Source organism: Heterodontus francisci, chromosome 13 (genome assembly GCF_036365525.1).
Source record: "Heterodontus francisci isolate sHetFra1 chromosome 13, sHetFra1.hap1, whole genome shotgun sequence".
In the NCBI taxonomy this organism is placed as follows: domain Eukaryota; kingdom Metazoa; phylum Chordata; class Chondrichthyes; order Heterodontiformes; family Heterodontidae; genus Heterodontus; species Heterodontus francisci.
In genome coordinates, this window is record NC_090383.1 from 64,101,273 (window position 1) to 64,117,481 (window position 16,209).

Genomic DNA, 16,209 nt, shown 5'->3' on the forward strand with positions numbered 1-16,209 from the left:
TAATGGGAGGAAGTGGCTCCACAAATATCCCCATCCTTAATGATGGGGGAGCCTAGCACATCAGTGCAAAAAACAAGGCTGAAGCATTTGCAACAATCTTCAGTCAGAAGTGCTGAGTGGATGATCCATCTCGGCCTCCTCCTGAGGTCCCCAGCATCACAGATACCAGTCTTCAGCCAATTCGATTCACTCCACGTGATATCAAGAAACGATTGAAGGCACTGGATACTGCAAAGGCTAGGGCCCCTGACAACATTCCGGCAATAGTACTGAAGACCTATGCTCCTGAACTTGCCATGCCGCTAGCCAAGCTATTCCAGTACAGCTACAACACTGGCATCTACCCGGCAATGTGGAAAGTTGCCCAGATATGTCCTGTACACAAAACAGGACAAGACCAACCCAGCTAAGTACTGTCCCATAAGTCTACTGTCATCAGTAAAGTGATGGAAGGTGTCATTGACAGTGCTATCAAGCGGTATTTGCTTAGCAGTACCTGTTCAGTGACACTCAGTTTGGGTTCCGTCAGGGCCACTCAGCTCCTGACCTCATTACAGCCTTGGTTCAAACATGGACAAAAGAACTGAACTCAAGGTGAAGTGGGAGTGACTGCCCTTGACATCAAGGCAGCATTTGGCTGAGTATGGTATTAAGCAGCCCTAGCAAAACTGGAGTCAATGGGAATCGGGGAAAACTCTCTGCGCTAGGTACGACTCCAACCAGCAAAGGAAGATGGTTATGGTTGTTGAAGGTCAATCATCTCGGCTCCAGGATGTCACTGCAAAAGTTTCTCAGGGTAGTGTCCTAGGCCCAACCATCTTCAGCTGCTTCATCAATGACCTTCCTTCAGTCATAAGGTCAGAAGTGGGGATGTTCGCGGATGAGTTCAGCACCATTCATGACTCGTGATACTGAAGCAGTCAGTGTAGAAATGCAGCAAGACCTGGACAATATCCAGGCTTGGGCTGATGTGTGGTGCGATTGTTAATTGCCACTTAAGTGCCAGGCAATGGCCATCTCCAACAAGAGAGAATCTAACCATCTCCCCTTTAACATTCAATGATATTGCGATCGCTGAATCCCCCACAATCAACATTTTGGGGTTACAATTGATCAGAAACTGAGCGGGTTGGAACGTGCTGTCTAAGTAGCCATATAAATACCGTGGCTGCAAGAGCAGGTCAGAAGCTAGGAATCCTGTGGCAAGTAATTCACCACCTGACTCCCCAAAGCCTGTCCATCTACAAGGCACAAGTCAGGAGTATGGTTGAATACTCTCCACTTGTCTGGATGGGTGCGGCTCCAACAACACTTTGAAGCTCGATACCGTCCAGGACAAAGCAGCCCACTTGATTGGCATCCCATTCACAAACATTCACTCCCTCCACCATCGGACTGTGGCAGCAGTGTATACCATCTATAAGACGCACTGCAGCAATGCACCAAGGCTCCTTAGACAGCACCTTCCAACCCATGACCTCTACTACCTAGAAGGGCAAGGGCAGCAAATGCATGGGAACACCACCACCTGCAAGTTCCCTCCAAGCCGCACACCATCCTGATTTAGAACTGTATTGTCGTTCCTTCTCTGTCGTGGGTCAAAATCCTGGAACTCCCTTCCTAACAGCACTGTGGGTGTACCTACCCCACAAGGACTGCAGCGGTTCAAGAAGGCAGCTCACCACCACCTTCTCGAGGGCAATTAGGTATAGGCAATAAATGCTGTCCTAGCCAGCAACGCCACCATCCCATAAACGAATAATAAAAATTTCATGCTCCCATTAACTTGAAACCCTATTATCTTGAAACGGCAAAAAATTTTAAAACAATGTCTGCAAAGAATTTCAGTTCTATGGAGCATTGAGAGGGAAGTCTGTAGACAGATCTAGGAGATGAGTTGGAATAAGAAAATGTTCCTAAGATTTTAATTACTCACTCATTGACTGGAATTGGGAAGGAGTAAATTTGAAAAAAGGAAGTGAATTCCTAAAATATGTGCAACATTCTTTCCTCAAACATGCTATGCCCCCTCGAAGGCCAATATATTTTTCCTGAGATGCAGTGTCCAAAATTGAACACTCTACTCCAGATGGGGTCTAACCAAGGTTTTGTATGACTGAAGCATAGTTTCCTCTTATTTCAGGTTCCATAGTCCATTACGTTTTGTACTTGTGCACTAACTTTGTGATTTGCGACATGAACGGTCAAATCCCTTTACTTTTCCACAGTTCCTAATCTCTTGCATTGAAACAAATGAAGAGGTGCTGTGAGATTGATACGGTGGTAAAAGTATTTGAAATTAAAATACAATGTTCTCTTGATCTGTAAATGGAGCTATAATCGACATCCTTTTCTGAAACTCCAGTTTAAAAATATGTCAATCACATGCGTGCAAATTATACAAATTGTAACTGGTGAAATTGAAATACTGAAACTTTCTATTTATTTTCATACAGGAAGATGAGAAATTTTTGACTGAACTCTTTGCACAGTTAACAGATGAAGCAACAGATGATGACAAGAGACGTGAATTAGTAAGTTAACTGTTGCTTAAAGTTGTACGTTAGCATATAATAATATATTTCACGCATACTTTTTCTGAAACACACAGGTGAACTTCTTTAAGGAATTCTGTGCATTTTCTCAAACACTGCAACCTCAGAACCGCGATGCATTTTTCAAGACTCTGGCAAATTTAGGAATTCTTCCTGCCCTTGAAATAGTTCTGGTAAGAGTGGACCTTTTTTTGTCTTTTTAGTAGTAATGATTTAGTTTACATTTGTGTCTGAGCATTCTGCATACCAGGTTCTGATATCACTTGAGTTTTATTTCCCCACTTCTGAAAATTGAATCTGCGCACTCACACTTCTCAGGTGATATCTGATCACAGATGACAGACAGTTCTGTGGCTGTTTAGCAAAGCAGCCATGATGCTTTCATTATGTGACATTCCATGGTACCCATATGAAGAAACATTAGGTGAATGCCTCTGAAAGAGAACCGAACTGACCACTGCATCCATAGCTGCTAAACTCTGATTGAATATCTTTGCATTCTTTTGCTTATCCTTAGCTGTCACCTCCACCTTTTGAGAAAAGAGAGCCATGCATGAAGGAAATAAACTTCGAATCATAGAAAGTTTAAGGCACAGAAAGAGGCCACTTCGTCCATTGTGTCTCTGCCGGCCGAAAAATGATCCACCTACTGTAATCCCACCTTCCAGCATTTGGTCCGTAGCCCAGCAGTTTACGGCACTTGAGGTGCATATCCAGACTTCTTTTGAATGAGTTGAGTTCTGAGAGTTCCAGACTCCCACCATCCTCTGGGTGAAAAAGTTTTTCCTCATCTCCCCTCTAATTTTTCTACCAATCACTTTAAATATATGCCCCCTAGTCACTGACTCCTCTGCTAAGGTGAATAGGCCCTTCACCTCCACTCTATCCAGGCCCCTCAAAATCTTGTACATTTCAATCAGATCTCCCCTCAGCCTTCTCTGTTCCAAGGAGAACAACCCCAGCCTATCCAGTCTTTCCTCATAGTTGCATTTTTCCAGTCCTGGCAGCATCCTTGTAAATCTCCTCTATACCCCCTCTCTAGTGCAATTACATCCTTTCTGTAATGGGGTGACTAGAACTGCGCACACTACTCCAAGTTGTGGCCTAACCAATGAGTTATACAGTTGCAGAATAACCTCTCTGCTAATACCTCAGCTAATAAAGGAGAGGATTCCTTATGCCTTTTTAACCATCTTATCGACCTGTCCTGCTACCTTCGGGGATCTGTGGACATACACTCCAAGGTCCCTCACTTCCTCTACACTTCTCAGTATTTTCCCATTAATCGTGTATTCCTTTGCCTTGTTCGACCTCCCCAAATGCATCACCTCACATTTCTCCAGGTTGAACTCCATTTGCAGGGCTGTGGGATCAAGCAGGGGAATGGGACTGAGTGGATTTCTCTGGAGTCGGCATGGACTTGATGGGCCAAATGGCGGCCTCCTGTGCTATAATTGACTCTCTAGGACTCTATAATGAAAGAGTATGTGCAAAAAGGAAATATTTGTTTACAGAACTTCACATGGTACCTCGCGGGGCGGTGGGGTGGGGGGGTGTGTGGTGGCAGGAACAGCTGAAGCTTATCCCTTAGTTGGTGAGATCCCACAAGTTTGCTCTTCCTCTTTGCATGTACATACTTTCAATTTGCTACTGATATGAGTCTTCCAACAGCCAGGTACAGGGAAACTGGGTGATCAATGCTGACTATTTACTGGAGGGTAGCTTTACAGCTTCCAATATGGTCTCCCTCCTTTTGGTGCACTTACAACTTTACAACATCAAAGGGAGGGAGAATAATTAAACCAACAATCTGCTTGCTTCCATGACTACTTTTTATGGGAGCTGCAGTCCTTAACAACTGCATCCTTTATGGATTTACCCCAAAAATCACAGAATACAGCACAGCCTTCTTGACTTCCAGCATGTTGCGTGTGTGCCAGCTCAAGCCTTTTCAGCACTCCCTCGAAGTATTCCTGTGCTGTCTCTGTCTTTCCACCAAGAACAATTAGTTTGATCTCAAAATTAATTGTTCCTCCATTTTTCTTGCATGGTGTTCACCTCTGAGTTTTTAGTGTTGATTTTTCAACATTTGACAGGTAATTTGTTTGACTTGAAGCTTTGGTCAATGCACGCATCAAGCTTCAGTTTCTACAATGTTGGGCTTTACCAGTAAGTTGCATTTACCAACTGTCCTCCGTGGAAGCTAAGAATTTGAATATTACTTTTGACAGGCCATATTGAAAGACTAAAGTGCTAGAAAGTGATTAGTAAGGAAATTATGTTTTTGCTTAGTGTACATTCTCTCAATGGTGTAAACAGACTTGGAAATGTGATCTGCACGTTTTAAATGTTCAAAGTAGTTTCCCCAGTTCTGAGATGCATTTGGTTTAATCATGGTGCAGGAGACCATGAAGGTTGAAAAGAGAAGTAGTAGAGTAGAAAGAAATGATTAGGTGATGCCAAACTTTGTTTTGAAAGCTTGAATAGTTCAGGATAAAGGAAATAAAATTTTGTCACGAGTCATCCTTCTGTTCAGGAGAGAGCAACTGCCATTGGGATGGAAGAGGATTGGGAAATGCGGTTATAAGAGTTTTGATGAGATCAGAAGGAGCATGTGCCAGAAGGCAGGAAGTCAGTAGCTTATGCATTGCATATCTTCTGCAATTTGCATGAATTTCTGCTCTTAAACTCCCCGCTAATTGTGTATGTAAACTGTAACTGCACTGTTCAGTGGCACTATTTTCAATTTATACCACACTAATACTGATCAGATCAATTTGCTTGACTCAACCCAACAAATAACCTTCGCAAAAAGTGCTATGTTCTACTTTTGTAGTACTTATTTGCCATTCCAACCATTATTGGGGCCTCGAGAGTGAGATTTCCAATTTGTGCTAAATTATGAGTACTTTTGTGTTCATTTGTGGCAATTAAATCACATGCACAAATGCGGGTTAATTAAGGAAAGCCAGCATGGATTTGTTAAAGGAAAATATTGTATAACTAACTTGCTGGAGATTTTTGAAGAGGTAGATGAGAGCAATGCTGTTGTGGTGTACATGGGCTTCCAAAAGGTATTTGATACAGTGCCACAGACTTGTGAGCAAAGTTATAGCTCATGGGATAAAAGGAACAGTAGCAACATGGATACAAAATTGGCTGAGTGACCGGAAACAGTAGTGGTTAATGGATGTTTTTCGGGCTGGAGGAAGTTCCCCAGGGTTCAATGTTGGGACCCTTGCTGTTCCTGATGTATGTTAATGACATCGACCTTGGTGTACAGGGCACAATTTCAAAACCTGCGGATGATATGCAAATTGGAGGCATTGTGAACTGTGAGGAGGCTAGTTTAGAACTTCAAAAGGACATGGACAAGTTGGTGGAATGGGTGGACATCTGACAGATGAAGTTCGATGCAGAGAAATGTGAATTGATTTATTTTGGTAGGAAGAATGTGAGAGGTAATATAAAATAAAGGGCAGAACTCTAAAGAGGGTGCAGGAACAGAGGGACTTGGGTGTATATGTGCATAAGTCATTGAAGGTGGCAGGACAGGTTGAGAGTCAATAAAGCATACAGTATCCTAGGTTTTACTAATAGCATACAGTACAAGAGCAAGGAAGTTATGTTGAACTTGTTTAAGACACTAGTTCGGCCAGTTTTGCACAGGTGCCGCATTTAAGGAAAGATGTGAAGGCATTGGAGAGTGCAGAAAAGATTCATGAGAATGATTCCAGGGATAAGGAAAATCAGTTATGGAGATAGATTGGAGAAGTTGGGACTGTTTTCCTTGGAGACGAGAAGGTTGAGAGAAAATTTGATTAGAGATATTCAAAATCATGAGAGATCTGGACAGAATAGATGGGGAGAAACTGTTCCCACTCGTGAAAAGATCAAGAACGAGAGGGCACAGATTTAAGGTAATTGGCAAAAGAAGCAATGGCTTCTTTTTCGCGCAGTGAGTGGTTGAGACCTGGAATACATTGCCAGAGAGTGCGGTGGAGGCAGGTTCAATTGAGGCATTCAGAAGGGAATTAGTTACCTGAAAAGGAAGAATGTACAGTGTTATGGGGAGAAGGCGGGGAAATGGCAAAAGTGAGTTACTCGCTCAGCCGCTGCAGACATGATAGGCTGAGTGGCCTCCTGTGCTGTAACAATTCAGATTCTGTAATTCTTAAGAACTGCATTGAGTCAACCTGAACTCATTTCATAAGATCCTTAAAATTGAAGAGACTTTTATCCCGTTGGTCTGGGCTGAGTAAGAAGAATGTGCAAGCCACTGTCATCCACTTACTTCCCTTAACCATTTTTGTTGCATTAATTTTTTTGTCCTTGCAAAGTCCACTATTCTAAAGTGCATTCTGTACTCTGCATTTGTGTACATTTTTAAATCCAATTTGATTCGGTTAATGTACAGAATATTTGATCTAGATGTGCGCTATAGTAAGCATTTTTTCATTGTCAAAACTTTTGAAACCATGTCAAATTAATTGTTTTCAGCATAATATTCATTAGAAGTTTCAGCAAGTCTCGCTTTGTTCAGATATGTTCAATATTTAGAAACAGTTAGCAGTAGTAATAAGCCCTTGATCATTTTGCATGCTATTCCTTTTCTATTTTAGCAGAGTTGTTAACATCGTGTATGTTCTAGCAGTGACCCATGAGCCCTCGAGCAGTGTGGTCAAGGAACATTCATTACTGTGGAAATTATTTACCTCTTTGCACATTTCTTATTAGTCTGCCTGTTTGAATTTTGTGGGCTTGGAAGTTTGAAAAGCATTCATACTGGTATTGGCTTATTGGTGGATAAATGTTCAATAACACCACCAAGATCTGTAACAGCTTAAGAAATTTGCAAATTAATGGAATAATTTAAATGTTATATCATGTTTGTAGAATACATCGAACCACCCAGAAAAGTGCAAAGCTTTAAAGTTTTCATCCTTTTTTTAAAAAAAACTTCTGAAAAATTGTTAAGACAGTGGACTGAAGAATGTCAAATGTGCATTAAGTTAATACCACAAAATGTAGTTTCTGCACTAATGTGACGTCGCTGTTGCACTGCACTATTCATGAATTTATATAGTATACAATACATTTTCTGCAGTCTCATTCAGATGAGCAAATGATGTATATCAAAATGCTCCTCATTGAGACCAGATCAGTAAGAATTCCTGATAGGTATTGTTGCAAATACAATCAGAATTGAGTCCCCTGTTAATGTCTGTCAATATGGAAAAACTTTTTAAAATCTACCTTTATTATAAGTAATTTTGCCGCAGGAACTTTACGTCAAGTTTCTTTTGAGTTTTTAATGCTCTCTTTCTTCTGTCACTTATCCTGCCATGCCATTACCTGGTTCAGAAGCAGACAGAGAACCTATCCTTGAAGCTGTGCCAATCCTCTTTTGAGCTGGTTGCTAGAAGGATGGTTTACCTCATGCTGCACTTGCAATGTTCATTTTTATTTGCTGTTGCAATGTTTGTTTTATTTGTGTGCGGAAGAGTCTGGCCCTCCATTGATGGCATGGCAGAAATTGCAATTTTAGTTTGTGGGAAACGCCAGAGCAACTGTGTATCCTACATCTCTGGAATTGTGTATGGAAGTGGCATAGTCTAGTGGTTCATTGCTTTTCTTTAATGGGTGGGGAGCTGTGATGCACACTCTGAAATGTTTCATTGGTAAGTTAGTTGTGTTTTGTAGCCCTTACTGATAGAGTAAACGATAGAAGCCAATTGCAAAGTTCAGCCATTAGTTTTTGGGAGACTAGAACTCCTATTTATAACCACTAGGTATGCATTTGCAATTTTAATTAAAGCTTGCATTTATCTTGCTACTTTACAGGGTATGGATGACGTGCAGGTGCGAGCTGCCGCAACAGACATATTCTCTTATCTGGTAGAATATAGCCCATCAATGGTACGTGAATTTGTAATGCAGGAAGCTCAGCAGAGTGATGATGTAAGTATTTGTCCTTTTGTAGTGAATAAATTCTCTCTCTCAAAAATAAGAGCTAGAACAGGATTAGTTAGGACTGTTGATTTTTTTTCCTTTAGGCTACTAAATGTTTTAACAGACTGTTTGTTAACTTCAGTGTACTCTTCGTACATAAGTGATCTCAAAAGTCTCCCAAAAAATTTTGAGGGTAAGAAAGTCTGTTCAGAAAATAAGGCTTGTAAATATTTCATTGGCATTGTAGAAAAGCATCTACTCTTGAAATCTAATGGCAAGTGCTTCAAGTTAACGGACAAGATGATGTAATATTTGGTTCTGGTTACATACTTGCTCAGATTTTGTTATCCATTTTGTTGCGGATTCACGTCTATGATTTGTGCATCAGATATTGGGTGAGAAATTAATTTGGAGAGTTTCTGGCTTCACAAAATGTGCCTGAGAAATTCAGCTATATGGGAAATTGGTCTGGATTTTAATGTCTGCACACATAGAAGACGGTAGGGTTTCTATTTTTGTAAAATGAGGCCAAATAGGCTCATACGTTTTTACCTTGTGATATACTACTAACTGCATCTGATTTCTTTAGATCTTGTATTGCATTTTGTACATTTGCTTATGACGCCTGCCTTTTGGGTTTTCATGCTTCTGTAGTGGTATAATGGAAATACTTGAAATCATGAAGTGCCACTATGCACCAAATTTTTGCTGTCGTACTGTGTCCCTATACAATGATGGTGTTTTGGTCCAGACAAAGCTAGAGCAACCAACGTGTACCTGTTTGATATCCGTTCCTCTTAAATTCTTCTTGCATTGACCAAGGTTGGACTTATGCTGCTTGTTACATTAACGCCATGATTCAGAAGTACTTCAAATGGGGCCTGATCACATTAAGACCAGTTCAAAGCTTAGAAAAAGGCTTGCATTTATATAGTGCCTTTCACAATCATGAATGTCTCAAAGTGCTTTATAGTCAGTGAAGTACTTTTGAAGTGTAGTCACTGTTTTCATTTAGGAAATGTGGCAGCTGATTTGCACACCGTTGTCTCTCTCAAACAGCAATGTGATGATGACCAGATAATCTGTTCTTGTGGTGATTTAAGGGATTAAGTATTGGCCAGGAGTCTGGGGTTAACTCACCTGCTTTTGGAAAAGTGCCATGGGACCTTTTACTTCCACCTGAGAGGGCAGGTGGGATCTGGGTTTAATGTCTCATCTGAAAGACGTCCTCTCCGACAGTGCTGCACTGGAGTGTCAGCCTTGATTTTTTTTATGATCAAGTCCTGGAGTGGACTTGAATCCAGAAGCATCTGACTCAAAGGCAAGAGTGTTACCAACTGAGCCACAGCTGACCACTTGAAATTGGGTCTTCCTTCCTTGACAAATCTTGGTGAAATTTTAACTTCATTGGAAAATCAGTTTATATGTAGATTCCCTATAGTTCCATAAATTAGAACCACGAACAGCTAGCAAAATAGGCATTTGTTTCACTGTAAAATGCTGCCTAAACCAAATATTATGAATCACTTGCAGTGGAATTTGTATTTGAGCTTCTGAGATTCAACAAAAGAACAATGTTCATTTTGCTTTTATAAGCCCATTTGCAAAAGGGTTTCCATGCCATTGTCTGGAAGCTGAGGGTAAATTTCTTTTTCCTAAAGCACTGTCTTGAGCCTGTCAAGCTGAGGTTCATATATAGAATTACACAGAACCTCCAGCACAGAAACAGGCCATTCAGTCTAAGAGGCTCATGGGCCAGTATTTAAGCACCATGTAAATCTCCTCCCACCCTACTTCATCTAACCCTATCAGCTAGTCTTTTCTCCCTCATGTACTGATCTAACTTCCCCTTAAATACATCTAAAGATTTGACCAAATTCAAACATTTGTGAGTGTAATAATGAAAAGATGCTGGATTATTTTTGTTAAATCCATTCGGCTTAAATGCCCAGAGCACATGATTAAATGAAAAACTGTAGCCAAGCCATACCTGGAGTGCTGCGTGCATTCATGGTTATCATTAATTTAGGGGCTCATCAAGCCCTAATGAAGCTGATTTGCTTGTGAAAGAGGGATGAGCTAAGAGGCGTAGCAACATAGAAAATAGGAGCAGGTATAGGCTATTCGGCCCTTCGAGCCTGCTGTGCCATTCATTATGATCATGGTTGATCCAACTCAGTAACCTGTTCCCACTTTCACCCCATATCCTTTGATCCCTTTAAATCCAAGAGCTATATCTAACTCCTTCTTGAAAACATACAATGTTTTGGCCTCAACTGCATTCTGTGGTAGAGAATTCCACAGGTTCACCACTCTCTGGGTGAAGAAATTTCTCCTCATCTCAGTCCTGAATGGTTTACCCCGTATCATTAGACCATGACCCCTGGTTCTGGACTCCCCCACCATCGGGAACATCCTTCCTGCATTTACCCTGTCAAGTCCTGTTAGAATTTTATAGGTTTCTATGAGATCCCCCTCACTCTTCTGAACTCCAGTGAATATAATCCTAATAGACTCGATCTCTCATACGTCAGTCCTGCCATCCCAGGAATCAGTGTGGTAAACCTTCGTTGCATTCCCTCTATAGCAAGAACATCTTTCCTCAGATAAGGAGACCAAAACTGCGCGCACTATTCTAGGTGTGGCCTCACCAAGGCCCTGTATAATTGCAGCAAGACATCCTTGCTCTTTACTCAAATCCTCTCGCTATGAAGGCCAACATTTATTTATTTATTTAGAGATACAGCACTGAAACAGGCCCTTCGGCCCACCGAGTCTGTGCTGACCAACAACCACCCATTTTATACTAATCCTACATTAACCCCATATTCCATACCACATCCCCACCATTCTCCTACCACCTACCTACACTGAGGGCAATTTACAATGACCAATTTACCTATCAACCTGCAAGTCTTTGGCTGTGGGAGGAAACCGGAGCACCTGGCGGAAACCCACGCGATCACAGGGAGAACTTGCAAACTCCGCACAGGCGGTACCCAGAACTGAACCCAGGTCGCTGGAGCTGCATACCATTTGCCTATTTTACTGCCTGTTGGACCTGCACGCTTACCTTCAGCAACAGGGCGGCGCAGTGGTTAGCACCGCAGCCTCACATCTCCAGCAACCCGGGTTCAATTCTGGGTACTGCCTGTGTGGAGTTTGCAAGTTCTCCCTGTGTCTGTGTGGGTTTCCTCTGGGTGCTCTGGTTTCCTCCCACAGCCAAAAGACTTGCAGGTTGATAGGTAAATTGGCCGTTATAAATTGCCCCTAGTATAGGTAGGTGGTAGGGGAATATAGGGACAGGTGAGGATGTGATAGGAATATGGGACTAGTGTAGGATTAGTATAAATGGGTGGTTAATGGTCGGCACAGACTCGGTGGGCCGAAGGGCCTGTTTCAGTGCTGTATCTCTAAATCTAAATCAAATCAAAACTGGTGTACAAGAACACCCAGGTCTCGTTATAGCCTTTCAGATAATCTGTCTTCCTGTTTTTGCTACCAAAGTGGATAACCTTACATTTATCCACATTATACTGCATCTGCCAGGCATTTACCCACTCACTCAACTTGTCCAAATCACCATGAAGCCTCTCTGCATCCTCACAACTCGCCCTACCACCCAGTTTTGTGTCGTCTGCAAATTTGGAGATATTACATTTAGTTCCCTCATCTAAATCACTAATGTATATTGTTAATAGCTGGGGTCCTAGCACCGATTCCTGCGGTACCCCACTAGTCACTGCCTGCCATTTGGAAAAAGACCCATTCATCCCTACTCTTTTGTTTCCTGTCTGCCAACCAGTTTTCTATCTAGCATGACTAAGCTGGGGCCTATCTGAGATTACAAAGGATGAACCTTACAGCTTTTATTTGTATTGGGATAGAAAAGTAAACTCCAAACAAGACTTTAATATTCAAGGGCAGCATGACAAAAGGGCACTGACTAGGATTGTGAAGGTTATGCTTAGGATAAAACTTATTAAAGATGAGCCGGTCAGCCGATGGTATTGGCTGACAGGAAGGTCCGCATCCTTTAAGAATCAACTAGATCTAGCAATGGAAAAATGTTATGGTTGGTATTTTAAAGGGATGCAATCAGATGGGCTTAAAGGTTTGGATGAAGAATGTTTGTGATAGTACAAACTAATCAGTGCTTTATTTTGAAACTAGCTACCATTTTATGGCAGCTATTAATTTAAGTCTTACTTTTTTAAAATTTGTTTTTGTACAGGACATTCTCCTAATCAACGTAATCATTGAACAGATGATCTGCGATGCTGATCCTGAACTTGGTGGAGCAGTTCAGCTAATGGGGCTACTCCGAACCTTAATTGACCCTGAGAATATGTTGGCTACAGCAAATGTAAGGCACTTTATAAAAAAAAAAATTTGAACATTTAAAAAAAAAAGCAAGATTGCATTGTGTATAGCTGTTGGCTTAATTTGATTTTCAATTAATGATCTTGTGCCTTCATTCCTGTTTTTAAAGTGACATCTGAGTGGATTTACTACCAAGTTGATTTTGATTGTAATAGCACCCAAATATTGACTAAAATTGACTTATTCCACTAACTTGTGTAATATATTGAAATTTGTATTTTGTGAAGTATTAATTAGTCTAAAGACTGTGTAGAGGGTTGTGATTGGGAGTCCTTTCAAGTCTTAAATCCTTGACTAAATTACCTCTCCTTGGCCCATGCTTGTTGGCATTATTAATTACTCCCTTTGCTTAAACCCCATCCTTCCCCTTTCCAAAACCATCCCACTGCACAAAACGCTCAACTTCAACCTGTCCACCTATTTCAGCTACCACCTGCTTCTGACTTTCCTCTGCTCCTCGAACAAGTTATCCTCTCTCAACTTTGTACTAATCTCTCCCAAATTGTCCTCTTTTTAAATCCCTTTAGTTCAGTTTCTGCCTTGCTCATCAAAACTGCCCTGGACAAAGTTAGAAATGACCACAATATGTTATCCCTCCTTGACCACCTCAACCTTTGCACTGTCTTTGATATAGGTGGCTATGGCATACTGTTCTATTCTCATTTTTCTATCTCCTTATGATTACCCTTGCATGGTTCCTCTTTGTCACAAAGCAGCCAATACATCTCCAGCAGCAGCTTCTCTATGTCCCCAATTCTCTATCCTCTTCCTCATCTGTGTGCTGCCTCTCCAATCATTCACAGTTATGGAGTTTGTTTCCATACGTATGCTGACATCCGATCTCTCCTCCACTTCCCTAAACCTCAAAAACAATGTCAGACTCCCATCTGACAGTCAGCATTTCCTCTAACTGAACATTAAGATCAAAGGTATTGTTTTCAATCTCCACCATTCATTCAGCTCCCTTATTTTTATCCCTTTATTGGCCATTGCTCAGATTTGAGAAACTTGTAATGCTAACGCCTGTTGGATCCAGAGCAGAGGTTCAAACCTCTCGTCCTGTGTGTCAACCCGAACACTTACTTCTGCTTCCATTCCTACCCCACCTCCCCACTGGGAAAAACCCTTAGTCATATTTTTCTCACCTCAGAACTTATGCCATGTTACCCTTGATGGCCTCTCATTCGCTCTCCCCCATAAATTCTAATGTCCAAAATTCAGCTGCTCTTACCTAACCATACTAAACCCTGTTTACTTTCCACCCTGTCCTTGCTTCTAAAGCAGAGTTTAAAGTGTTTATCACCTGCAAATTTCTTCACAGCCTTGCTCCACCCTGTTTCTTTCACCTCCTCAAGCCTGCCACCCCTTCCTGCCTTGTCCAGCCCTCTGGCTATCTCCTTTGTGCCCCTTGCCGTTCTGGCATTGATGGCAGAATCTCCAACTGTCTCATCCCTGCTCTGGGACTTCTCTAACCCCTTCTTGCTCGACCTTCAATCTCAACTTGGTTGCACTGACTTTATTACTCAAATATATAATTGTCATCCTCATGGCATCAATAATTTTGGTTTTATACTCTGGGAGGAGCGACAACTTGCATTTATGCCGCACCTTTTAACATAGCAAAACATGTTAAAATACAACACTGGCATTTGTTGTTGAAGGCAGTTTTATTAAAGAATAATTTGTTGCATGGAGTCATTTGTTTTTTTTTTGTTGAGCTCTTTAGTGCAGATTACTGGATTTCTTTGTGAAAAACACGAAAGACTGTCTAATTTTTTTCAATTTCCCCAACATTTGACATTGAAACCTTTATTAAGATTTATCTATTTGTATGCCGAAACCTGATGTGGATTAAAGTTTGGATTTTGTTGCATAATCGCAAAGTCTGCAAGTAAAAAAAAAAAATTAGAATTTGTGATCAAACAGTTAAGGAACTGATTAATTACCAATATGTATTCTTGTCATCTTTCTCAGAAAACTGAGAAGACAGAATTCCTCAGCTTTTTTTACAAGCATTGCATGCATGTTCTGAGTGCTCCTTTACTGGCTAATACCACAGGTGAAAAACACAGTAGTAAAGGTGAGTTTCAAACTCATCTATATTAAAATCCATGTGTCTTGTCATCTGTAAATGCTTATGTACTTTCAATGTTAATTGTGTCTATACCCCATGACATTTGTAATTCCCTGTGCTATTTGTAGGTGACGCTGTCATTTTTTCCGCTTGGAGTACTTTAACCCTGAGACGCAATTTCTTTGACAGCCCAGTGACTGCAATTTCCTTATTAAAACTGGAGTATTCACAGAAGCCACTGTTGGCCAATGAGTTGTAGGCAGGGTGGGACTTGAGGCTGGCAGTGTATTTTACCAAAAAAGTAAAGCAATCCAAACTTTACTCAGTGAACAGTCTTTGAAGAGACGCCACAGGCTGCAGCAAATAGAACTCAGACTGCTGCCAATAAAAGCAGTGTGATTTCTGCAAGCTACAGTGACTGGAGGATAGTCACACACAAATGGTGTGTAAAATCAATCCCAGTAACAGTGTGGCCTGCAGACATGATTGGGGGAATTATTCAGTCGTCTCCATTCAGACCGGGAATAGTGGTGACACTATATGCAGCTGTTAAAAGCACTTGGATAGAATTTCCACTTGGGTGCAATTGGCGATCTAGACTCATTATGCTTTCTTTGAGGAGTGTGTTCCCCTCTACAATTTCTGCTCACTCATTTGTATATCGCATGCAAAATCTGCCATAAATCAGTGCAGTCAGGCAGTTTTCAGCTGTGATTTTTAAAAGAAATTTGCTTTTTAAAATGTCCTTGATTTGAGTGCTAATTGGTGCAGTTTGATTATACAGTTGAAAATGGGTTTATCTCTCAACAGGCATCTTTAATCAGTATCAATCCACGAAGTGCAAGTAACCGATTTTAAAATTAATGAAAATGGCTTGTTAAAATATACAGAACCATTTTCTAGTTATATTGGGGTACAGTAGTTTTATTTAATTTATTTATGAAAGCTTCTAAAACAGAACCAGCTTAATTTATAGCTTCCTCAAAGGCCTGCAGTCAAGTGTAGTTAGTGGAAATTCCCAACAGTGATTAACTCATCCTGAGGGCTTGGCTAGTTTTGTAGCTGGGGCCAGCCTCCTGCACAGTGTGTTTTTTTAAACTAGCTTAAAGATTGCAGAAACTCTTTTTGTGTTGAATGTGATTTGCTTAATTCTGTTATCTTTTGCACTGGTTATGCTGATTTTGGATTAATTAAGCCAAATAAACCAGTACAACGGAACGTAAACCCGACCCCTTGGTTTCAGTT

General features: G+C 41.1%; 1 protein-coding gene across 5 annotated transcripts in view; it reads left to right on the forward strand.

The window, feature by feature from the left end:
* LOC137376403 (serine/threonine-protein phosphatase 4 regulatory subunit 3) overlaps positions 1-16,209 on the forward strand; it is a 79,923-nt gene that overhangs the window by 37,288 nt on the left and 26,426 nt on the right. For all 5 annotated transcript variants that reach the window (XM_068044895.1, XM_068044898.1, XM_068044896.1 and 2 more), the window contains 5 exons: positions 2,457-2,534; positions 2,612-2,728; positions 8,400-8,516; positions 12,742-12,873; positions 14,865-14,970. In XM_068044895.1, coding sequence (XP_067900996.1) covers positions 2,457-2,534; positions 2,612-2,728; positions 8,400-8,516; positions 12,742-12,873; positions 14,865-14,970 — 550 coding nt within the window. The remainder of the gene's footprint in view (positions 1-2,456; positions 2,535-2,611; positions 2,729-8,399; positions 8,517-12,741; positions 12,874-14,864; positions 14,971-16,209) is intronic.